The sequence below is a fragment of the Streptopelia decaocto genome (assembly GCF_964273445.1).
Source record: "Streptopelia decaocto genome assembly, chromosome: 1".
NCBI lineage: Eukaryota > Metazoa > Chordata > Aves > Columbiformes > Columbidae > Streptopelia > Streptopelia decaocto.
In genome coordinates, this window is record NC_138663.1 from 46108289 (window position 1) to 46132956 (window position 24668).

At 51.4% G+C, this 24668-nt stretch overlaps 2 protein-coding genes across 5 annotated transcripts; both read right to left on the reverse strand.

Annotated features, from left to right (window-relative positions):
• Positions 1–4284: 4284 nt before the first annotated feature.
• LOC309453015 (uncharacterized protein) lies at positions 4285–12706 on the reverse strand. Of its 2 annotated transcripts, none has more exons than XM_082076080.1 (17): positions 11728–12706; positions 11309–11482; positions 11124–11230; positions 10491–10625; positions 9247–9395; positions 9015–9091; positions 8656–8758; positions 8491–8561; positions 8281–8358; positions 7283–7435; positions 6964–7133; positions 6670–6763; positions 5942–6054; positions 5380–5521; positions 4974–5022; positions 4759–4899; positions 4285–4473 (listed from the first exon to the last, which is right to left on the reverse strand). In XM_082076080.1, exons 1-17 carry the CDS (start codon positions 11857–11859, stop codon positions 4376–4378), a joined length of 1986 nt encoding a protein of 661 aa, XP_081932206.1. In that variant the 5' UTR covers positions 11860–12706; the 3' UTR covers positions 4285–4375. The 2 variants fall into 2 exon arrangements, with proteins under 2 accessions (XP_081932206.1, XP_081932205.1); XM_082076079.1 differs by having other exon boundaries at positions 4974–5025.
• A 4123-nt stretch (positions 12707–16829) lies between these two features.
• LOC309441643 (uncharacterized protein) lies at positions 16830–24668 on the reverse strand. Of its 3 annotated transcripts, none has more exons than XM_082056516.1 (17): positions 24267–24668; positions 23848–24021; positions 23663–23769; positions 23028–23162; positions 21782–21930; positions 21550–21626; positions 21191–21293; positions 21029–21096; positions 20819–20896; positions 19821–19973; positions 19502–19671; positions 19208–19301; positions 18480–18592; positions 17918–18059; positions 17519–17567; positions 17304–17444; positions 16830–17018 (listed from the first exon to the last, which is right to left on the reverse strand). In XM_082056516.1, the coding sequence occupies exons 1-17, from the start codon at positions 24396–24398 to the stop codon at positions 16921–16923; spliced, it is 1983 nt and encodes a 660-aa protein (XP_081912642.1). In that variant the 5' UTR covers positions 24399–24668; the 3' UTR covers positions 16830–16920. The 3 variants fall into 3 exon arrangements, with proteins under 3 accessions (XP_081912642.1, XP_081912641.1, XP_081912643.1); XM_082056515.1 differs by having other exon boundaries at positions 17519–17570; XM_082056517.1 differs by having other exon boundaries at positions 16830–17444; positions 17519–17570.

Consider the following 24668-nt stretch of genomic DNA (forward strand, 5'->3'; position numbering starts at 1 on the left):
GGTATAGGGCACGGAGAGGGCAAGAGAAGCCCAGAACCGAGCCCCGGGAGAGCAACGTTAGAGGGCGTTGCGAAGGCGAGAAGAGCCGAGATGAGGCGAGTCCCGAGCTGGGTCGCAGCTCCCGACGCTCCGAGCCACACACGCACTGCCGGTCCCGCTGCGGCGGCGACAGCACTGAGAGCCGGCGGCTGCAGGGGGCGGCTTAAAAGCGTCAGCTCGGGGCGTCACAGCGGGCGGGCCGGGGGCGTCACAGCGGGCGGGGTGACGCCGGCCCGGGGCGAGCGGGCTGCGGCTCCGGCGCTGGGGCTCCCGCGGGGCCGGGCGGCCGCGAAATGCGTTTGAGAATGTGCCGTTTGCATAGCTGCGGTTCAGGAGCGCAATTGGCGGCCGTGTGCAGGCTGTTGAAGGATCCGCCTGTCAGTGACACCCCCTCGGGGCTACTGGGAACGTACTGAGAAGCTGCTAAATTAAGGGATGCTGTGATTAAGTTCCGTACCCATCGTTACTGATGTAGCTGTCGTTAGCCAGTTGACATGAGATAATTGCTTCCTGACCACCTGCAAAAGGAGGGGATATTTTTCCAGTTCTGGGTCCTTCTGCATGACAAGAGACATGACAGAAGATTAATTAATACATTGTTTAGAAGCAGAGTGCTTAGTTTCTATCTAACTAATAATTAATAGTTTTATTGTAAGTAAGAAACGAAACAATTATAACTAACATCATCAATTACTTCCTAGTATACTGTATTGTATGTCAAAATTTTCAGAAATTGTAATGCATATGTCATAATTGTGTGAATACAAGCCACACAAGAGCATCCAGTCTTTGGAGCACTTACGGAGGATGATCTCCAGTGTTCCCCAGCAGGAATAAAATAAAGAATGTCACTTAACAGTACAACCGACTCTGCTGTGAAGTTTATTTCTCTGCTTCAGTAGACGGTGCTGGTTTGAGGCATGTGTTTGCCAAGTGTGTTTTGGTGTCTTTGTGGAGGGTGGCTTCTCAAAGTCGTAATGCCTCGCTGTCTGTCTGCTTGCACTTGAAGTGATGAGGACTGGGCCAGGTGAACCTCCGGAGCTGGCTGCTTCTGCTGCTGCCCAGCCAGACCTAGGGCACGATGGTTCTTCTGCACTTGCAGGTCTCAAAGCGGGGGTTTGTTGTGGGTTTAGATTGCGGGGTGACAATAAAACCCTGGCAGATGTATTGTTAACCTCCTCTCTCCCCCACTTCCCTCTTTTGCCCCTCCCTCTCCCCCCTTCCCACTAAGGACAGGCGATCGGGAGGGAAAGAAGGACAGAGAGAAGAGAGTTGGAAAAATTAAAAATGTTTTACTAATGCTGCTAATAAGAATAGAGAAAATAATACAAAATATACAAAACCTATATTGAAAGTCTCAGCACCTGCAGAGCTGGCACCTGAAGCCCTGGATTGGACTCTGCAGCCAACCGGAGCTGGATTCAGTCTCTCACTAGGCCTCGGTTCGCAGGGACGACTAGCTAGGTCCTCTCCTAACGTCGGCCATAAGCAGAAGGGAAAAGGGGCGAGATCCTCGTCATTTCCCACTTTTATATGAAATATTCACGTGAATGGAATGTTATACACTGTTGCTCAGTTTCTTAGTCACCGGTTTCTCGTTGCCCCTCTCGCGAGATGTCCATCTGTCCTTATCAATAAGTTTGCATTCCATTGCTATGTTTACCAAAACATGTATCTGGTTCTCCAGAAAAACACAGCTAATATGAAGGCTTTAGCTGACAGGCAAATTCACTAAAAGCGAAACTTGTTTTTTAACAAAACCAGGACAGAGTTAGAAATCAAGATTCCCTTGAATAACTCTATGGCTGTTCTTCACTGCTAGCCAGCATCTCTGGGCAACCAAGATGGCAACAACATTCTCAGACACCAAGTCATGTTCTAATGAGAGTCACAATGTAGGAGTTTAGATAACCACTCTCAGCCTTGGCACAGAGTACCTATCACATGAAGAATAAAAACCAGTGTTTACCAATGTTCAGTACAACCAAGTGCCTCCTGTTTCATGGCTGTGAATTAAAGAATGTTTGTTCCATCGTCTCCCTCAACCGGTCCTCATCAGACTTGTTCTCCAGGCCCCTCACCAGCTTCGTCACCCTCCTCTGCACTCTCTCTAGTACTTCAATGCACTTCTTAGGATGAGGGGCCCAAAACTGACCACAGGATTCAAGGTGCGGCCTCACCAGTGCCGAGTACAGTGGCACAATCACTTTTCTAGTCCTACTGGCCACACAATTCCTGATACGAGTCAGGATGCTGTTGGCCTTTTGGCCACCTGGGCACACTGCTGGCTCATGTTCAGCCGGCTGTCAATCAACACCCCCAAGACATTTTCCACCACGCAGTTTCTAGACACTCTTCCCTGAGCCCGTAGAGCTGCCTGGCAGCTTGTGACTTAAGTGGCAGAACAACACTTCCACCCAAGGTGGTGTCATCCGCAAACGTACTAAGGGTGCACTCAGTTGCCTTATCCAGATCATTGTTAAAGACATTAAACAGAACTGGTCCCAATCCTGAGCCCTGGGGAACACCACTTGTGACCGGCCGCCGACTGGATTTGGCTCCGTTCACCACAACACTTTGGGTCCAGCCCTCCAGCCAGTTCTTTATCCATTGCAGAGTACACCCATCCAGGCCATGAGCTGCCAGCTTCTCCAGGAGAAGGCTGTGGGATACTGTGTCAAAGGCCTTACTGAAGTCTAAATACACAACAACACAGCCTTTCCCTCATCCACTAGGTCGGTCACTTTGTCACAGAAGGAGATCAGGCTGATCGAACAGGACCTGCCTTTCATAAACCCATGCTGACTGGGCCTGACCGCACAGTTCTCTGGTACGTGTCAGAAGCAGAAGAGAGGAGGCCTCGTCCTTTCCTACCCAACCTGTGCTGTACTGCCGACTCCTGCACGCTGTGCCCACCCTTGAGGGCACACCGAGAACATTTGGATACCCACCACCTCACATTTCTAGGTCTTACAAGTTCGGGCTTCAAATTTCAAGATGTTTCCTGCTAAAGGCTGGTGCTGGGAAGCAGCCTGGGAATTCCCAGGATGATTGTTTTGGATACAGTTGGAAGTCATCAGCCCAGCAAGCTGGGATATATATTTTCCACAGCTGTGATGTATTCAGAGTGAAACCTTTGAGTTACTAAATCTGTGGAGCTTATTATTCTCCTGGCAACTGAGAGGGAGAGAGGGAACAGATCCTTGCTTGGCTAGGAGGCTAAAACAGCTGCAAGTCTAAAGGTTCTCCCTTCAGGTGGAGTTCGCGAAGGATGTACCGAAGCGCGTACTTTGAGGTGGGTGGACAGTGGCAGATTTAAATGGCACTTGAGGTTGCTCATGCAAATCTCACAGTCAATGCTGGGTTATGCCAGGGAAGGCCCACGTCAGTGGGAGAGATCAGAGTTGCGCGTGTCAGCTGGGAAATGCCCAGCAGGAGTTTCCTCCCAGAGTCCTGCTGAGCTTTGAACCCCACCCTCCGCTCCCAAACAGACCGGGCCCACACACCAGAGTCAGTGATGGTTCTTGCTTCCAACCGAATTTCAGCGTGGAGTCCAGGAAGGGGAGCGCTTTGCTCCACGTGGTGTCCCCAGCTGCCAGCAGGACCATGACCGTGACCACGCTCAGCCCACAAAGGATCGCAGAGCCCCTGGAGACATCTCTTTGCTGAAGAGCCAAAACCAGGTCGGGCCCTTTCCTTTCCTTTTGTTTCTGAGTCACTTGAATCCATTTCATTTCCCTGACACCGCTCTCTCACCACCCTCACAAGAGAAAAGTGTTTCCCTTTGCCTGAGGTGCCATTCCCCCGTCCCAGCTTGTGCCCACTTCTTCGCACCTTCCCCCTCGGCGGGCAACAAATCCATCAGATCGCTCTGGGAACTGCAAAGCTTCCATGGCTACCAGAAGCTCAACCCCCACCTTCTGCCCAGACCACCAGGAGGATTGCTCTAGGATGGCAGGAAGAGTCCGATAACTGATTATTAGCAGTAGCTCAGCGCAAGTCCCCGACCTGAGTACAACCATGCCTCAGGCCTCCTCAGAGGAAAAGGACACAGATGTGTGTTCCCTCTTGGAGGTGCCTGCACGACTGATATTCCATCAGAGCAACCACAGAGAGAGACATGCTAAGTGCCTGCATGGGTTGAGAGCCTGAGTGAGCCTTCAAAGATAGGACTGTCCTCATCCAAACCCGCGAGGTCCCAAGCACTCCAATGGGGCAGCAAAACCAAGACACGGACTAGACGACACAATTTATTAAATAGCACACTGCAAGAATACAGCTGGCACCAGATGCAGGGCAATGGCTGCACAAGATGGAATGTCAAGGTCTGCAGGCTTCATTCCTCTCTCTTGTGACCACTCTGGTTTCGGGCACCGGTGCTTCCTCTGCTCTGGCATCTTGTCACGGCTGATGGTGCTGGAGGCTCAGCAGTGGCTGGGGAAGGGTTAGTGTGGGGTGTTAGTTTATACAGCAGGCTGGGCCAAAGGTGGCACTGGAAACTGGATGCTGGAAGTACAGCACTAATGTGCAGATCCAGATCCAGAAAACCAAACACTCAGATGTGTCAACAACAAAGCTACAGCATGTGGGCTACAGCCACAAGTGCAAAAATTGCGTTCCGTGGAGATAGGGATCAACCTCTTGTGGTTTTTGCCTTATTTCTTGTCCAGCTCTTCCTCCCATCTCTCTTTTAGAATGCTTTACTTGGCTGTGACCTACCACAGGAGTCCCAAATGACTTCTGAGGCTAAGCCCAGGTTCCGGACTGGTTGTTCCTGAGTCCCACGCAAAGCGGAAAATCTTCTCACAGGTCCTGGGTTTATCTTGCCTGCTGCATGTGCTGTTGCAACTGCACCTCCAGCTGTTGGGAAATGTCACCAACTTGTAGGTGGCAAACCAAAAGCAAGTCAAAGAGAGAGCTCTAAAGGCACTCACTTCTGTGCAAATCCGGAAGGTGGGAGGCCATTGAGACTGCTTTTGTCACCTGCTGACAGAGCATTCAAAAGTATTAAAATCTCGTGGTATGATGATGGTGACCCTCTCTGCTCTTCTCACTTGGGGCCCCGGGACTGCGTCCTGCTTGGAGAGGCCATTGAGCTCCGCAGCCCTGCTGGGACTCCTGGCTCATGGTTTTTAGCCATCAGGGTAACTACATCTGTGTTCCTCAATGTCATCACCATCCACTGCTACAACAGCAGCAGGAGCATCAAGAGAATTCAATCAATTGCAAAATACAGCTAACAGATAATTAGCAACATGGAAAAAAGTATAGGACGAGAATCATTCAGGATCCAGCAGAAAAAAGAATCACCTCCAATCCACTAAACAAACCAGAGCGCACCTTTCTTCTTTGTTTACCAACTTGCTTGGCCACCTCAGAACAGCTGTTCTTCAGGTCTCTCTGGAAACTGGGCTGGGACTCTCTCTTCCTCGCTGTATATTCCATCAGCTTTGTCTGAGATGCCTCCAGAAGCGTCTCCAAGCTGCGCAGCAAATTAGTAAGGAAAGCATGAAACAAAGCAAAAGTCGGTATTTTTCACCTCCTCTTAGGTGAGCGGCACAGCCATGGCTTCCTTCATCTGTGTGTAACGCACTTGACAGGCCAGGAATTGCTGAGAGCAACCAGTGCTCCAGTACCACACATCACTTGGAGGGCCTGAAGTCTACTTGCACAGAGGAAGAAAAGATTTCCTTCCCTCCCAGGAGAACAGCAGGCAGCTTGCATTTGAGAGGCCTTGTGTAGCTTTCTAAAACCATGGACTTATGCAAAGAAGCACCTTATAAGATGGAATGTGAGGCTTGAATTTGCTCCCAAGTGGTTAGTATGTGCTATTACATTAGAGTTCAGCAGTGCTTGACTATTACTCAACGTGCTGGTTTTTTAAAGCACTAAAAAGCCATACCCGCTAGGTTCTTCCTCCAGGGTGCCATTACTTGTCTGTGTTTCCTCCAGAAGCGCTTCCAATTGGCGTTTCTTCTCAGCCGGCTTCTTCAATTCCTTGCTTTCGCTCCCACGCTGTGAAAATAGCAGAGATACATCACCCACAGAGCACAGGAACAGATCTCCATGCAGAAGGTGCAGACAGATTCTCATCTTTGGAGGTCTTCTGATTGCATTATGGGCCCACATCTTGTGGCCAAGGAACCCATAGTCCCTAAAACAGGAAGGGCACCAGAGCAGAGGCAACTGAAGAACTCCTGTCACAGTCCGATGACGCCAGTCAGGCCTTTGGGATGAAGCGCTCGGCACCACCAGAGCCCAAGGAACGTCTGCAGCTGAAGGTACCAAATGCCTCTACAGCACGACTGTCTGAAGTGCTGCCTGGGGTCTCAACCTCACAAGTGTTCTAAAGCAGAAAATACCGAAGCCAGCCCCTGACTGCCAAGTCCTTCACAAAGACGGCATTAGCTGGGACTGAAGTAGGACTGGCTATAGTCTCATGGGACAACTCTCAAGGCCAGAAAGCTGTGGGATGGGGCAGCAGGACTTGGAGGGCAGCCTGTAGTCAGCAGAACAGAGGAAATTATCTCTCCCAGGCTCTCTGGGAAAACCTCTTCTTCAAACTTCCCCACCTGAACATGGAACTTGTCTCTGGGAGCTCGTGAAAAGGGAAGCTTTTGACTAGCTTACTGAGGCAGAGGCTCGCAGCTCTTTCCGAAGGGCTTCCATGGTGTTGGCTTGTTGCCGGGCTGTGGCTTCCAGCTTGGCCATTCCGACTTGGAGCCTAAAAAAGAAGGACAGGTCTTATCACAGAAGTCCACAAGAGCACAAATCCCAAAGGAAGAGTGTGATAGAACCTCATCTGAAACAAAAGCATCTTTGAAAACCATGTGGTATTATCTTGCTGGCATGCACAAAGGCAGTCCAGTTGTTTTCCCACAATCGCAGAAAGCAAAGCCTTGCCCTGCTGTGTGACTTCCTTACTGTTGCATGCGTTCTTCCAGCTCTGGGAGAGCTGCAGTTCCAGAAGAGGTGACCAGAAGGCTCCGCAGGTTCTCAGAAGCTGTTAGCTCCCTCTCCTTATTCTTTATGGCACTCTCCAGGGCCTCGGCATAACACTCGGTCCGGATCAGCCGTTCTTGCAGTTCCTGCAGCTGTCAAACCAAAGCAAGAATCCGCAGTAGTCGGCTTAGGCTTGATAAAAAGGAGTGGACCCCCAACTAAGGCTCCGTTCCTCACTCTGGTTTGCAACAGAAAAGGCCTGGGTCCCTGCCAAGAGGCAAGAGACAGGCTTTCTCCCTACCTGAGCTTTAGAACGGTTCAGTTCCTTCTGCAGCTGCAGTTTCTGTTCCTGCAGGTCCCTGCTGGAGCGCTTCTCGACTTCAAGTGAAACTTCTGCTCTGGAGCAGTTTCTGAGAGCGCTGACAAGCTCCTCCCGCAGCCACCTGATGCATCCCTAAAGAAATGGTGTTCCATGAGCAGGGAGCAGTCAGTAAGAAGATGACAACGGGACACATGCTTTTAGTCATGGGATCATATCATTGGACTGATCTTCAGCATGGCCAGCAGGTGGAGGGAGGTGATTCTCCCCTTCTGCTCTGCTCTGCTCTTGTGAGCCCCACCTGGACTACTGCCTCCAGCTCTTGGGTCCCCAGCACAAGGAAGACACGGGCCTGTTCGAGTGGGTCCAGAGGAGGGCCACAGAAATGACCAGAGGGTTGGAACAAGGGTGGTGGGACACTGGAGCAGGCTGCCCAGAGAAGTTGTGGGTGCCCCATCCCTGGAATCGTTCAAAGTCAGGCTGGGCAGGGCTTTGAGCAAGCTGACCTAGTGGAAGATGACCCTGCCCATAGCAGGGCTTTGGACTAAATGATCTTTAGAGGACCTGTCCAACCCAAACCATTCTAAGCTTCTATGACTCAGTGAATTCAAAGATGAGAGATTTTGGCCACCACCAGCAGGCACCTGCCGGCACCTTTCTCAGCTGAGCACATCCAAACGACCGGCAGCTCATCAGGATGCTTTCTCTTTCCTAATACACGGAAAACGCTTCCGTATTTTCCTCCTCCAAACAGAGGCTGAGAGACTGTGCCACTGACTTTTTCCTAACCGTACGTTTTCCCTCTTCATGCAGCACCTCTGCTTCACAATGGGAACAAAAAGGGATCCAAAATAGGCTTCAGGTCCTGATTCAAAAACTGCCTCTTAGCAGCACTCCAAAAGGAACTCAATAGCAAGAACAGGTCTCCTTAAGCTGACAGGCTTGATTTACAGATATGTGCATCAGGCCCCAAGAGTCACCTGAGTGTCGCCTTGACCATCGGTTTGTGTTGAAGCCTCCTTCTTGAGTGGAAGCTCTTCTCTCTCCAGTGCAAAAACCTGAGCGAGCAAGAACACAGACCGACAGACAGTGAGGAGAGGAATCCGCAGCAACACTGCAGCATCACACTGCCTTCCAGCAGCTGGGCTTAACAAGTGCAACAATTCTGTAAGCTCAGGAAGACAAAGTACCTCATCCAAAGAAGAGAAGTCAAACTCTTCTTCTTCTTCTTCTTGCGCTTCACCTGCTGCTGGCAACACACCTACAAAGCGATAAGAAGCGCCACGCTGCTGTGAGTGCTTATTTCACTCTGCTTTTCCCCAGCCGCTTCACTCCAGAGAAGCTTAGGAAATTACCAATGTGATGCTCCTCTGCAACAGGCTGCGCACACGCTCCTTGTTGGTTTGCATCATGAGGAGGCATGAGAGCTGACACTTCCTCTGGACCTTCAGAATCAGTCTGTGGAAATTAAGACATGCGTTAGAACTGGCACAAACTGCTTCTGGACCCGTCTCCATTCCTGGAGGTATTCAGGGGACGTGGAGATGTATTGCTAAGGGACATGGTTCAGTTCTGGACTTGGCAGTGCCAGCTGTGCAGCTGGACTCGATGATCTCAAGGGTCTATTTTGACCGAAGAGATGCTGGCATTCCAAGCCTGTGTCGGAAGCAGAAGGAAAAGAGCTCAAAAGTAAGCAAGCCCAGTTGGGCCCCACCTTCAGAGAAGTTAGGTCTAAATCAGACAGGGAGTCACATTCCTCCTCTTGCTGTGCTCCAGCTTCTGGCAAGACACCTTCAAAGGAGAGAAGAGGCACAATGCAGTCCTGAGTGCTTGTTTAACTGTGTCTTTTCCCATCCCCCAGGCCCTGCATTTAACAAAGGGTTCTCATTGTCCTTAAGGCCTCAGCGATTTGTCCTCATCACCTCCTCCATGCTGAGGGATCCTACCTGCTCCAGTCTGCACAGGTGCTCCCATGGGAGGGGCAGCAGTCGTCCCAGAGCAAGAGATCTCAGGTACTGCGGGACCTCCTGTGCCTCCTACAGAGCGTTCTCCTGTTCTTTTACAGTTTTTGTATTCCTCCAGTGTCTTTACAACTCTACATAGAAAAAGGAAGGAAATGAACTCAGTGATCTTATCCCCACTCTTGCATCCTCTTTCTGCTGGAAGTGCAACAGCCATTCATGAGCCATCCTACACATCTTCAGAGCCAGGTCTAAATGGCAACACACACACACACACACCACTCATGGCACTACTACTGCAGACTGAAGTACTCACTGCAGGCATGTTCACAGTACAGGTGCCTGTTCCTGTCAGTGGAGTAATTCTACATTGCACACATGTCATTTTCTAACAACTCTGGCAGAGGGGCAGTTTGGGCTCTGAAGAGACACCACTTTCAGGGTTTCTTCACAAGCAGAACTAAAGACAAAAAACCCCCAAAACCAAGAAAATAGTAAGAACATCCTCCAGACCAAGGCTGCTGTGCAAAATGGTGCATTAGCACAAGACCGATACTGTGCTAGAAGCATGCAGGGAAGGAACCAGCCTCTTGTTTTGCTAGAGCAATCCTCAAACATGCTTTGTTCCTCAAGAGGTTTTTACTCCACAGTTTACCCCGGCACCCTTCTCTCCTGCTCCCCATCCATATGGGATGACAGAAGGGGCAGGGGGAGAAGACACAAAGTCCAGATTCAGCAACAAGAGGTCATGGGCAGTTGTTTATGGCTCGTCAAGGCATACTTGTGGGCATAACGCTGTTCATTCACCCACCAGTAGGCTGCCGTCACTAGGAGAGGGCTACTTCATTCAGCCTAGCTGTTAAGGACACGTAGCCACCTTAGGGAAGGAACAGTCAGGGGAGCAAAGCTGCCCACAAGAGGAGGAAAACCACTGAAGATTTTAATGCATCAGGGATATCGGTTGGATCCCCTCTGAAACAAAAGGCAGGTAGTTGCTAGTCAGTTGGGTGGAGCTTGGCAGCACGCAGGTGAATTCCCAGACAGAGCTGTGGAGGGAAGTTTTCCTCAGCTTGCAAATCCACTCTTGACACGGAAAGAGATGCATCAGAAGATGTCACTGAGCCCAGCTTCAACAAAGGTCTCAACACCCCATTCAAGCAAAAAGGGCTGCACATCAACACAGACATGCTGACAGTGCAGCTGCTCTAACAAGGATGTAAAGCACTTACTCAGGCTTAAACTGACTGTGATAATCCAAAACTGCACGGCCATACTTGTTTCGATGAAAAAGATCAACACCATGCTGAAGAAGAAGCCGTAGTACATTCACATTCCCAGCATAAGCGGCAATCTCAAGAGTGGTCCTAAAGCATCCAAGAAACCATAGGAAATACATCAGCTTCTGCAGACATTGCCTTGCCATTACTTGAGTCCTTCTTTGCTCCTCAAACAATCATTTCCCCTCCTACAGGCAGAGCGAAATTACAGCAGAACACGTGGATGCGTCAGACACTTGAGGGTGGTGGGACCTCGGGAGGTCTCCAGGCCAAGCGTCTCCCCGGAGCAGACTCGGGGAGGTGTGTGTGCGTGTGTGTCTGTGTTTCTGTGTGCACGTGTGTGCACGCTCACGCGCACTTGTGTGCGTGCTGGCACTACAGCCAACACTTGCTTGCAGTCCCCAGTGCAGAGATCATCCCCCGAGGTAAGAGAGCAGCCGAGTGCGGGTCTGCTCTCACAGGGGCACAGAAGGAGCTCCTTCTGGACAGCTCCTGGTTCTTTTTCAAAGCTCATTCCTATGGCTCCCATCAAGCCAGCCTGAACAATGCTCAGGAGTCCCATGCACACTTTTGATGAGAATTCACCTTTCATGCAGATCTCGAGTGTGCACATCAGCTCCTTTTTGAATGAGGAACTCAACCATCTCTTCGTGGCGTTGGAGGATGGCAAGGGCAAGAGGAGTGTATCCCAACTGAAAGGAGAAACCATCTCCCTTAGAAGAACACAGGAAAGGCTGGGGAAGAGAAGCCTTACCGAAGCCCAAGCTTACCGCATTCTTAGCCTCAATCTGGGCATTGTGCTCGAGTAAGAGCTCCACCATCGCTTTGCTGGGCACGATGGCAGCCACGTGAAGGGCAGTGCTGCCGCCAGCACCTTTGCGGTCAGGGTCGGCACCGTGCTCCAGCAGAGCAGTCACGCAGTCTTTGTGCTCGTGCTCTACTGCCTGGAAACAAGCCACAAAGGAGAAGTAACTTCCGACATGTACCTTTCTCTCTGTCAGAGCTCCTGCATCTTCCCAACACGGGAAAGTACGAGTGCCTTCACAGATTAGGCAACATATGCCCCTTCCCCACTGACTGCAACATACCTGCTTCTATGCAGGCCTACGTCAAGAGTCACGCAAGCCAGGTATGGCTCAGTGCATAATCGACAAGCCCCACGTACGACAGCGTAACATATTCCACGTACCAGCATCAGTGGTGTTTTCTGAAACATTGCATGAGGGTTGAGCTGGCACCGCTTTCCTGCCAGAAAGCGAACGACATCTGCATGGCCGTTCGCACAAGCAAGATGCAGAGGCGTCCTAGAAATTAAATACATCCAGTTAGCACAGACAAGACGGCTGAAGACATCGTTTCAGGCTGTGGGGCCAACCACCTAGGGGCACAAGGCTCAACTGCCAAAAAAGAAGCCAAAAGCAAGCTTTCTGGTGCCAGAGCGCATCCGCTGGCTCCTGTCCCAGCTGGGGCGGGCCTCCGGTAAGGGCAGCGCTGCAGAGCCGGCCTGTCCCTAGGGTGCTTGCCATCGTGTGGGGCTTCGCCGGCTCTTCCAGCCAGAGCACGTGTGTCTTCGCTATGGGCACTGCCCGCCTCTTACTGCTTGTTGGCATCCCGCGAGTTGACGTAGCATCTCTTCCGCCACCAGCGCTGCTGCAGCCAGGCCAGGTCGCCACGGGCGGCCGCGCCGTGCAGCCCGCCCCGGCCCTTCTCCCGGAGCTCCGAGGCCCCGGCGGTGCTGGGCGCGGAAGCGCCGTCAGACGGCGGCCGCTCCCGCACCCTCCCGAGCAGTGCCATGAAGCTCTGCATGGTGCGGGGGAGACGAGGGCACGGCCCGCTCCGGGATGAGCAGCCGCAGGAGTCGCCCGGCGGACTCTGACGAGCCCCGGAGACCAAGGGGAGTGGGCGCGGAGAGGGCAAGAGAAGCCCAGAACCGAGCCCCTGGCGGACAAGGGTAGAGGGGACGGAGAGGGCAAGAGAAGCCCAGAACCGAGCCCCGGGTGAGCAAGGGTATAGGGCACGGAGAGGGCAAGAGAAGCCCAGAACCGAGCCCCGGGAGAGCAACGTTAGAGGGCGTTGCGAAGGCGAGAAGAGCCGAGATGAGGCGAGTCCCGAGCTGGGTCGCAGCTCCCGACGCTCCGAGCCACACACGCACTGCCGGTCCCGCTGCGGCGGCGACAGCACTGAGAGCCGGCGGCTGCAGGGGGCGGCTTAAAAGCGTCAGCTCGGGGCGTCACAGCGGGAGGGCCGAGGGCGTCACAGCGGGCGGGGTGACGCCGGCCCGGGGCGAGCGGGCTGCGGCTCCGGCGCTGGGGCTCCCGCGGGGCCGGGCGGCCGCGAAATGCGTTTGAGAATGTGCCGTTTGCACAGCTGCGGTTCAGGAGCGCAATTGGCGGCCGTGTGCAGGCTGTTGAAGGATCCGCCTGTCAGTGACACCCCCTCGGGGCTACTGGGAACGTACTGAGAAGCTGCTAAATTAAGGGATGCTGTGATTAAGTTCCGTACCCATCGTTACTGATGTAGCTGTCGTTAGCCAGTTGACATGAGATAATTGCTTCCTGACCACCTGCAAAAGGAGGGGATATTTTTCCAGTTCTGGGTCCTTCTGCATGACAAGAGACATGACAGAAGATTAATTAATACATTGTTTAGAAGCAGAGTGCTTAGTTTCTATCTAACTAATAATTAATAGTTTTATTGTAAGTAAGAAACGAAACAATTATAACTAACATCATCAATTACTTCCTAGTATACTGTATTGTATGTCAAAATTTTCAGAAATTGTAATGCATATGTCATAATTGTGTGAATACAAGCCACACAAGAGCATCCAGTCTTTGGAGCACTTACGGAGGATGATCTCCAGTGTTCCCCAGCAGGAATAAAATAAAGAATGTCACTTAACAGTACAACCGAGTCTGCTGTGAAGTTTATTTCTCTGCTTCAGTAGACGGTGCTGGTTTGAGGCACGTGTTTGCCAAGTGTGTTTTGGTGTCTTTGTGGAGGGTGGCTTCTCAAAGTCGTAATGCCTCGCTGTCTGTCTGCTTGCACTTGAAGTGATGAGGACTGGGCCAGGTGAACCTCCGGAGCTGGCTGCTTCTGCTGCTGCCCAGCCAGACCTAGGGCACGATGGTTCTTCTGCACTTGCAGGTCTCAAAGCGGGGGTTTGTTGTGGGTTTAGATTGCGGGGTGACAATAAAACCCTGGCAGATGTATTGTTAACCTCCTCTCTCCCCCACTTCCCTCTTTTGCCCCTCCCTCTCCCCCCTTCCCACTAAGGACAGGCGATCGGGAGGGAAAGAAGGACAGAGAGAAGAGAGTTGGAAAAATTAAAAATGTTTTACTAATGCTGCTAATAAGAATAGAGAAAATAATACAAAATATACAAAACCTATATTGAAAGTCTCAGCACCTGCAGAGCTGGCACCTGAAGCCCTGGATTGGACTCTGCAGCCAACCGGAGCTGGATTCAGTCTCTCACTAGGCCTCGGTTCGCAGGGACGACTAGCTAGGTCCTCTCCTAACGTCGGCCATAAGCAGAAGGGAAAAGGGACGAGATCCTCGTCATTTCCCACTTTTATATGAAATATTCACGTGAATGGAATGTTATACACTGTTGCTCAGTTTCTTAGTCACCGGTTTCTCGTTGCCCCTCTCGCGAGATGTCCATCTGTCCTTATCAATAAGTTTGCATTCCATTGCTATGTTTACCAAAAGATGTATCTGGTTCTCCAGAAAAACACAGCTAATATGAAGGCTTTAGCTGACAGGCAAATTCACTAAAAGCGAAACTTGTTTTTTAACAAAACCAGGACAGAGTTAGAAATCAAGATTCCCTTGAATAACTCTATGGCTGTTCTTCACTGGTAGCCAGCATCTCTGGGCAACCAAGATGGCAACAACATTCTCAGACACCAAGTCATGTTCTAATGAGAGTCACAATGTAGGAGTTTAGATAACCACTCTCAGCCTTGGCACAGAGTACCTATCACACGAAGAATAAAAACCAGTGTTTACCAATGTTCAGTACAACCAAGTGCCTCCTGTTTCATGGCTGTGAATTAAAGAATGTTTGTTCCATCGTCTCCCTCAACCGGTCCTCATCAGACTTGTTCTCCAGGCCCCTCACCAGCTTCGTCACCCTCCTCTGCACTCTCTCTAGTACTTCAATGCACTTCTTAGGATGAGGGGCCCAAAACTGACCACAGGATTCAAGGTGCGGCCTCACCAGTGCCGAGTACAGTGGCACAATCACTTTTCTAGTCCTACTGGCCACACAATTCCTGATACGAGTCAGGATGCTGTTGGCCTTTTGGCCACCTGGGCACACTGCTGGCTCATGTTCAGCCGGCTGTCAATCAACACCCCCAAGACATTTTCCACCACGCAGTTTCTAGACACTCTTCCCTGAGCCCGTAGAGCTGCCTGGCAGCTTGTGACTTAAGTGGCAGAACAACACTTCCACCCAAGGTGGTGTCATCCGCAAACTTACTAAGGGTGCACTCAGTTGCCTTATCCAGATCATTGTTAAAGACATTAAACAGAACTGGTCCCAATCCTGAGCCCTGGGGAACACCACTTGTGACCGGCCGCCGACTGGATTTGGCTCCGTTCACCACAACTCTTAGGGTCCAGCCCTCCAGCCAGTTCTTTATCCATTGCAGAGTACACCCATCCAGGCCATGAGCTGCCAGCTTCTCCAGGAGAAGGCTGTGGGATACTGTGTCAAAGGCCTTACTGAAGTCTAAATACACAACAACACAGCCTTTCCCTCATCCACTAGGTCGGTCACTTTGTCATAGAAGGAGATCAGGCTGATCGAACAGGACCTGCCTTTCATAAACCCATGCTGACTGGGCCTGACCGCACAGTTCTCTTGTACGTGTCAGAAGCAGAAGAGAGGAGGCCTCGTCCTTTCCTACCCAACCTGTGCTGTACTGCCAACTCCTGCACGCTGTGCCCACCCTTGAGGGCACGCCGAGAACATTTGGATACCCACCACCTCACATTTCTAGGTCTTACAAGTTCGGGCTTCAAATTTCAAGATGTTTCCTGCTAAAGGCTGGTGCTGGGAAGCAGCCTGGGAATTCCCAGGATGATTGTTTTGGATACAGTTGGAAGTCATCAGCCCAGCAAGCTGGGGTATATATTTTCCACAGCTGTGATGTATTCAGAGTGAAACCTTTGAGTTACTAAATCTGTGGAGCTTATTATTCTCCTGGCAACTGAGAGGGAGAGAGGGAACAGATCCTTGCTTGGCTAGGAGGCTAAAACAGCTGCAAGTCTAAAGGTTCTCCCTTCAGGTGGAGTTCGCGAAGGATGTACCAAAGCGCGTACTTTGAGGTGGGTGGACAGTGGCAGATTTAAATGGCACTTGAGGTTGCTCATGCAAATCCCACAGTCAATGCTGGGTTATGCCAGGGAAGGCCCACGTCAGTGGGAGAGATCAGAGTTGCGCGTGTCAGCTGGGAAATGCCCAGCAGGAGTTTCCTCCCAGAGTCCTGCTGAGCTTTGAACCCCACCCTCCGCTCCCAAACAGACCAGGGCCCACACACCAGAGTCAATGATGGTTCTTGCTTCCAACCGAATTTCAGCGTGGAGTCCAGGAAGGGGAGCGCTTTGCTGCACGTGGTGTCCCCAGCTGCCAGCAGGACCATGACTGTGACCACGCTCAGCCCACAAAGGATCGCAGAGCCCCTGGAGACATCTCTTTGCTGAAGAGCCAAAACCAGGTCGGGCCCTTTCCTTTCCTTTTGTTTCTGAGTCACTTGAATCCATTTCATTTCCCTGACACCGCTCTCTCATCACCCTCACAAGAGAAAAGTGTTTCCCTTTGCCTGAGGTGCCATTCCCCCGTCCCAGCTTGTGCCCACTTCTTCGCACCTTCCCCCTCGGCGGGCAACAAATCCATCAGATCGCTCTGGGAACTGCAAAGCTTCCATGGCTACCAGAAGCTCAACCCCCACCTTCTGCCCAGACCACCAGGAGGATTGCTCTAGGATGGCAGGAAGAGCCCGATAACTGATTATTAGCAGTAGCTCAGCGCAAGTCCCCGACCTGAGTACAACCATGTCTCAGGCCTCCTCAGAGGAAAAGGACACAGATGTGTGTTCCCTCTTGGAGGCGCCTGCACGACTGATATTCCGTCAGAGCAACCACAGAGAGAGACATGCTAAGTGCCTGCATGGGTTGAGAGCCTGAGTGAGCCTTCAAAGATAGGACTGTCCTCATCCAAACCCGCGAGGTCCCAAGCACTCCAATGGGGCAGCAAAACCAAGACACGGACTAGACGACACAATTTATTAAATAGCACACTGCAAGAATACAGCTGGCACCAGATGCAGGGCAATGGCTGCACAAGATGGAATGTCAAGGTCTGCAGGCTTCATTCCTCTCTCTTGTGACCACTCTGGTTTCGGGCACCGGTGCTTCCTCTGCTCTGGCATCTTGTCACGGCTGATGGTGCTGGAGGCTCAGCAGTGGCTGGGGAAGGGTTAGTGTGGGGTGTTAGTTTATACAGCAGGCTGGGCCAAAGGTGGCACTGGAAACTGGATGCTGGAAGTACAGCACTAATGTGCAGATCCAGATCCAGAAAACCAAACACTCAGATGTGTCAACAACAAAGCTACAGCATGTGGGCTACAGCCACAAGTGCAAAAATTGCGTTCCGCGGAGATAGGGATCAACCTCCTGTGGTTTTTGCCTTATTTCTTGTCCAGCTCTTCCTCCCATCTCTCTTTTAGAATGCTTTACTTGGCTGTGACCTACCACAGGAGTCCCAAATGACTTCTGAGGCTAAGCCCAGGTTCCGGACTGGTTGTTCCTGAGTCCCACGCAAAGCGGAAAATCTTCTCACAGGTCCTGGGTTTATCTTGCCTGCTGCATGTGCTGTTGCAACTGCACCTCCAGCTGTTGGGAAATGTCACCAACTTGTAGGTGGCAAACCAAAAGCAAGTCAAAGAGAGAGCTCTAAAGGCACTCACTTCTGTGCAAATCCGGAAGGTGGGAGGCCATTGAGACTGCTTTTGTCACCTGCTGACAGAGCATTTAAAAGTATTAAAATCTGGTGGTGTGATGATGATGATGACTTTCTCTGCTCTTCTCACTTGGGGCCCCGGGACTGCGTCCTGCTTGGAGAGGCCATTGAGCTCCGCAGCCCTGCTGGGACTCCTGGCTCATGGTTTTTAGCCATCAGGGTAACTACATCTGTGTTCCCCAACGTCATCACCATCCACTGCTACAACAGCAGCAGGAGCATCAATCGATTGCAAAATACAGCTAACAGATAATTAGCAACATGGAAAAAAGTATCAGACGAGAATCATACAGGTTCCAGCAGAAAAAAGAATCACCTCCAACCCACTAAACAAACCAGAGCTCACCTTTCTTCTTTGTTTACCAACTTGCTTGGCCACCTCAGAACAGCTGTTCTTCAGGTCTCTCTGGAAACTGGGCTGGGACTCTCTCTTCCTCGCTGTATATTCCATCAGCTTTGTCTGAGATGCCTCCAGAAGCGTCTCCAAGCTGCGCAGCAAATTAGTAAGGAAAGCATGAAACAAAGCAAAAGTCGGTATTTTTCACCTCCTCTTAGGTGAGCGGCACAGCCATGGCTTCCTTCATCTGTCTGTAACGCACTTGACAGGCCAGGAATTGCTGAGAGCAACCAGTGCTCCAGTACCACACATCCCTTGGAGGGCCTGAAGTCTACTTGCACAGAGGAAGAAAAGATTTCCTTCCCTCCCAGGAGAACAGCAGGCAGCTTGCATTTGAGAGGCCTTGTGTAGCTTTCTAAAACCATGGACTTATGCAAAGAAGCACCTTATAAGATGGAATGTGAGGCTTGAATTTGCTCCCAAGTGGTTAGTATGTGCTATTACATTAGAGTTCAGCAGTGCTTGACTATTACTCAACGTGCTGGTTTTTTAAAGCACTAAAAAGCCATACCCGCTAGGTTCTTCCTCCAGGGTGCCATTACTTGTCTGTGTTTCCTCCAGAAGCGCTTCCAATTGGCGTTTCTTCTCAGCTGGCTTCTTCAATTCCTTGCTTTCGCTCCCACGCTGTGAAAATAGCAGAGATACATCACCCACAGAGCACAGGAACAGATCTCCATGCAGAAGGTGCAGACAGATTCTCATCTTTGGAGGTCTTCTGATTGCATTATGGGCCCACATCTTGTGGCCAAGGAACCCATAGTCCCTAAAACAGGAAGGGCACCAGAGCAGAGGCAACTGAAGAACTCCTGTCACAGTCCGATGACGCCAGTCAGGCCTTTGGGATGAAGCGCTCGGCACCACCAGAGCCCAAGGAACGTCTGCAGCTGAAGGTACCAAATGCCTCTACAGCACGACTGTCTGAAGTGCTGCCTGGGGTCTCAACCTCACAAGTGTTCTAAAGCAGAAAATACCGAAGCCAGCCCCTGACTGCCAAGTCCTTCACAAAGACGGCATTAGCTGGGACTGAAGTAGGACTGGCTATAGTCTCATGGGACAACTCTCAAGGCCAGAAAGCTGTGGAATGGGGCAGCAGGACTTGGAGGGCAGCCTGTAGTCAGCAGAACAGAGGAAATTATCTCTCCCAGGCTCTCTGGGAAAACCTCTTCTTCAAACTTCCCCACCTGAACATGGAACTTGTCTCTGGGAGCTCGTGAAAAGGGAAGCTTTTGACTAGCTTACTGAGGCAGAGGCTCGCAGCTCTTTCCGAAGGGCTTCCATGGTGTTGGCTTGTTGCCGGGCTGTGGCTTGCAGCTTGGCCATTCCGACTTGGAGCCTAAAAAAGAAGGACAGGTCTTATCACAGAAGTCCACAAGAGCACAAATCCCAAAGGAAGAGTGTGATAGAACCTCATCTGAAACAAAAGCATCTTTGAAAAGCATGTGGTATTATCTTGCTGGCATGCACAAAGGCAGTCCAGTTGTTTTCCCACAATCGCAGAAAGCAAAGCCTTGCCCTGCTGTGTGACTTCCTTACTGTTGCATGCGTTCTTCCAGCTCTGGGAGAGCTGCAGTTCCAGAAGAGGTGACCAGAAGGCTCCGCAGGTTCCTGGCAGCTGTTAGCTCCCTCTCCTTATTCTTCATGGCACTCTCCAGGGCCTCGGCATAACACTCGGTCCGGATCAGCCGTTCTTGCAGTTCCTGCAGCTGTCAAACCAAAGCAAGAATCCGCAGTAGTCGGCTTAGGCTTGATAAAAAGGAGTGGACCCCCAACTAAGGCTCCGTTCCTCACTCTGGTTTGCAACAGAAAAGGCCTGGGTCCCTGCCAAGAGGCAAGAGACAGGCTTTCTCCCTACCTGAGCTTTAGAACGGTTCAGTTCCTTCTGCAGCTGCAGTTTCTGTTCCTGCAGGTCCCTGCTGGAGCGCTTCTCGACTTCAAGTGAAACTTCTGCTCTGGAGCAGTTTCTGAGAGCGCTGACAAGCTCCTCCCGCAGCCACCTGATGCATCCCTAAAGAAATGGTGTTCCATGAGCAGGGAGCAGTCAGTAAGAAGATGACAACGGGACACATGCTTTTAGTCATGGGATCATATCATTGGACTGATCTTCAGCATGGCCAGCAGGTGGAGGGAGGTGATTCTCCCCTTCTGCTCTGCTCTGCTCTTGTGAGGCCCACCTGGACTACTGCCTCCAGCTCGTGGGTCCCCAGCACAAGGAAGACACGGGCCTGTTCGAGTGGGTCCAGAGGAGGGCCACAGAAATGACCAGAGGGTTGGAACAAGGGTGGTGGGACACTGGAGCAGGCTGCCCAGAGAAGTTGTGGGTGCCCCATCCCTGGAATCGTTCAAAGTCAGGCTGGGCAGGGCTTTGAGCAAGCTGACCTAGTGGAAGATGACCCTGCCCATAGCAGGGCTTTGGACTAAATGATCTTTAGAGGACCTGTCCAACCCAAACCATTCTAAGCTTCTATGACTCAGTGAATTCAAAGACGAGAGATTTTGGCCACCACCAGCAGGCACCTGCCGGCACCTTTCTCAGCTGAGCACATCCAAACGACCGGCAGCTCATCAGGATGCTTTCTCTTTCCTAATACACGGAAAACGCTTCCGTATTTTCCTCCTCCAAACAGAGGCTGAGAGACTGTGCCACCGACTTTTTCCTAACCGTACGTTTTCCCTCTTCATGCCGCACCTCTGCTTCACAATGGGAACAAAAAGGGATCCAAAATAGGCTTCAGGTCCTGATTCAAAAACTGCCTCTTTGCAGCACTCCAAAAGGAACTCAGTAGCAAGAACAGGTCTCCTTAAGCTGACAGGCTTGATTTACAGATATGTGCATCAGGCCCCAAGAGTCACCTGAGTGTCGCCTTGACCATCGGTTTGTGTTGAAGCCTCCTTCTTGAGCGGAAGCTCTTCTCTCTCCAGTGCAAAAACCTGAGCGAGCAAGAACACAGACCGACAGACAGTGATGAGAGGAATCCGCAGCAACACTGCAGCATCACACTGCCTTCTAGCAGCTGGGCTTAACAAGTGCAACAATTCTGTTAGCTCAGGAAGACAAAGTACCTCATCCAAAGAAGAGAAGTCAAACTCTTCTTCTTCTTCTTGCGCTTCACCTGCTGCTGGCAACACACCTACAAAGAGATAAGAAGCGCCACGCTGCTGTGAGTGCTTATTTCACTCTGCTTTTCCCCAGCCGCTTCACTCCAGAGAAGCTTAGGAAATTACCAATGTGATGCTCCTCTGCAACAGGCTGCGCACACGCTCCTTGTTGGTTTGCATCATGAGGCGGCATGAGAGCTGACACTTCCTCTGGACCTTCAGAATCAGTCTGTGGAAATTAAGACATGCGTTAGAACTGGCACAAACTGCTTCTGGACCCATCTCCATTCCTGGAGGTATTCAGGGGACGTGGAGATGTATTGCTAAGGGACATGGTTCAGTTCTGGACTTGGCAGTGCCAGCTGTGCAGCTGGACTCGATGATCTCAAGGGTCTATTTTGACCGAAGAGATGCTGGCATTCCAAGCCTGTGTCGGAAGCAGAAGGAAAAGAGCTCAAAAGTAAGCAAGCCCAGTTGGGCCCCACCTTCAGAGAAGTTAGGTCTAAATCAGACAGGGAGTCACATTCCTCCTCTTGCTGTGCTCCAGCTTCTGGCAAGACACCTTCAAAGGAGAGAAGAGGCACAATGCAGTCCTGAGTGCTTGTTTAACTGTGTCTTTTCCCATCCCCCAGGCCCTGCATTTAACAAAGGGTTCTCATTGTCCTTAAGGCCTCAGCGATTTGTCCTCATCACCTCCTCCATGCTGAGGGATCCTACCTGCTCCAGTCTGCACAGGTGCTCCCATGGGAGGGGCAGCAGTCGTCCCAGAGCAAGAGATCTCAGGTACTGTGGGACCTCCTGTGCCTCCTACAGAGCGTTCTCCTGTTCTTTTACAGTTTTTGTATTCCTCCAGTGTCTTTACAACTCTACATAGAAAAAGGAAGGAAATGAACTCGGTGATCTTATCCCCACTCTTGCATCCTCTTTCTGCTGGAAGTGCAACAGCCATTCATGAGCCATCCTACACATCTTCAGAGCCAGGTCTAAATGGCAACACACACACACACACACACCACTCATGGCACTACTACTGCAGACTGAAGTACTCACTGCAGGCATGTTCACAGTACAGGTGCCTGTTCCTGTCAGTGGGGTAATTCTACATTGCACACATGTCATTTTCTAACAACTCTGGCAGAGGGGCAGTTTGGGCTCTGAAGAGACACCACTTTCAGGGTTTCTTCACAAGCAGAACTAAAGACAAAAAACCCCCAAACCCAAGAAAATAGTAAGAACATCCTCCAGACCAAGGCTGCTGTGCAAAATGGTGCATTAGCACAAGACCGATACTGTGCTAGAAGCATGCAGGGAAGGAACCAGCCTCTTGTTTTGCTAGAGCAATCCTCAAACATGCTTTGTTCCTCAAGAGGTTTTTACTCCACAGTTTACCCCGGCACCCTTCTCTCCTGCTCCCCATCCATATGGGATGACAGAAGGGGCAGGGGGAGAAGACACAAAGTCCAGATTCAGCAACAAGAGGTCATGGGCAGTTGTTTATGGCTCGTCAAGGCATACTTGTGGGCATAACGCTGTTCATTCACCCACCAGTAGGCTGCCGTCACTAGGAGAGGGCTACTTCATTCAGCCTAGCTGTTAAGGACACGTAGCCGCCTTAGGGAAGGAACAGTCAGGGGAGCAAAGCTGCCCACAAGAGGAGGAAAACCACTGAAGATTTTAATGCATCAGGGATATCGGTTGGATCCCCTCTGAAACAAAAGGCAGGTAGTTGCTAGTCAGTTGGGTGGAGCTTGGCAGCACGCAGGTGAATTCCCAGACAGAGCTGTGGAGGGAAGTTTTCCTCAGCTTGCAAATCCACTCTTGACACGGAAAGAGATGCATCAGAAGATGTCACTGAGCCCAGCTTCAACAAAGGTCTCAACACCCCATTCAAGCAAAAAGGGCTGCACATCAACACAGACATGCTGACAATGCAGCTGCTCTAACAAGGATGTAAAGCACTTACTCAGGCTTAAACTGACTGTGATAATCCAAAACTGCACGGCCATACTTGTTTCGATGAAAAAGATCAACACCATGCTGAAGAAGAAGCCGTAGTACATTCACATTCCCAGCATAAGCGGCAATCTCAAGAGTGGTCCTAAAGCATCCAAGAAACCATAGGAAATACATCAGCTTCTGCAGACATTGCCTTGCCATTACTTGAGTCCTTCTTTGCTCCTCAAACAATCATTTCCCCTCCTACAGGCAGAGCAAAATTACAGCAGAACACGTGGATGCGTCAGACACTTGAGGGTGGTGGGACCTCGGGAGGTCTCCAGGCCAAGCGTCTCCCCGGAGCAGACTCGGGGAGGTGTGTGTGCGTGTGTGTCTGTGTTTCTGTGTGCACGTGTGTGCACGCTCACGCGCACTTGTGTGCGTGCTGGCACTACAGCCAACACTTGCTTGCAGTCCCCAGTGCAGAGATCATCCCCCGAGGTAAGAGAGCAGCCGAGTGCGGGTCTGCTCTCACAGGGGCACAGAAGGAGCTCCTTCTGGACAGCTCCTGGTTCTTTTTCAAAGCTCATTCCTATGGCTCCCTTCAAGCCAGCCCCTGAACAATGCTCAGGAGTCCCATGCACACTTTTGATGAGAATTCACCTTTCATGCAGATCTCGAGTGTGCACATCAGCTCCTTTTTGAATGAGGAACTCAACCATCTCTTCGTGGCGTTGGAGGATGGCAAGGGCAAGAGGAGTGTATCCCAACTGAAAGGAGAAACCATCTCCCTTAGAAGAACACAGGAAAGGCTGGGGAAGAGAAGCCTTACCGAAGCCCAAGCTTACCGCATTCTTAGCCTCAATCTGGGCATTGTGCTCGAGTAAGAGCTCCACCATCGCTTTGCTGGGCACGATGGCAGCCACGTGAAGGGCAGTGTTGCCGCCAGCACCTTTGCGGTCAGGGTCGGCACCGTGCTCCAGCAGAGCAGTCACGCAGTCTTTGTGCTCGTGCTCTACTGCCTGGAAACAAGCCACAAAGGAGAAGTAACTTCCGACACGTACCTTTCTCTCTGTCAGAGCTCCTGCATCTTCCCAACACGGGAAAGTACGAGTGCCTTCACAGATTAGGCAACATATGCCCCTTCCCCACTGACTGCAACATACCTGCTTCTATGCAGGCCTACGTAAAGAGTCACGCAAGCCAGGTATGGCTCAGTGCATAATCGACAAGCCCCACGTACGACAGCGTAACATATTCCACGTACCAGCATCAGTGGTGTTTTCCGAAACATTGCATGAGGGTTGAGCTGGCACCGCTTTCCTGCCAGAAAGCGAACGACATCTGCATGGCCGTTCGCACAAGCAAGATGCAGAGGCGTCCTAGAAATTAAATACATCCAGTTAGCACAGACAAGACGGCTGAAGACATCGTTTCAGGCTGTGGGGCCAACCACCTAGGGGCACAAGGCTCAACTGCCAAAAAAGAAGCCAAAAGCAAGCTTTCTGGTGCCAGAGCGCATCCGCTGGCTCCTGTCCCAGCTGGGGCGGGCCTCCGGTAAGGGCAGCGCTGCAGAGCCGGCCTGTCCCTAGGGTGCTTGCCATCGTGTGGGGCTTCGCCGGCTCTTCCAGCCAGAGCACGTGTGTCTTCGCTATGGGCACTGCCCGCC

Bases quoted from the DNA above. Each gene is read 5' to 3' on its own strand.
- LOC309453015 (XM_082076079.1), bottom strand. From the start codon at position 11,859: ATGTATTTAATTTCTAGGACGCCTCTGCATCTTGCTTGTGCGAACGGC. The intron at 9,396-10,490 runs GTAAGTGCTTTA...TTTTCTATGTAG, and splicing joins CACAGTCAGTTTAAGCCTGA to AGTTGTAAAGACACTGGAGG. The intron at 4,474-4,758 runs GTAGGTCACAGC...ACCCTTCCCCAG, and splicing joins AGTCATTTGGGACTCCTGTG to CCACTGCTGAGCCTCCAGCA.
- LOC309441643 (XM_082056515.1), bottom strand. From the start codon at position 24,398: ATGTATTTAATTTCTAGGACGCCTCTGCATCTTGCTTGTGCGAACGGC. The intron at 19,672-19,820 runs GTAGGGAGAAAG...TTGGTTTGACAG, and splicing joins TGAACCGTTCTAAAGCTCAG to CTGCAGGAACTGCAAGAACG. The intron at 19,302-19,501 runs GTAAGGAAGTCA...CTTCTTTTTTAG, and splicing joins CTGGAAGAACGCATGCAACA to GCTCCAAGTCGGAATGGCCA.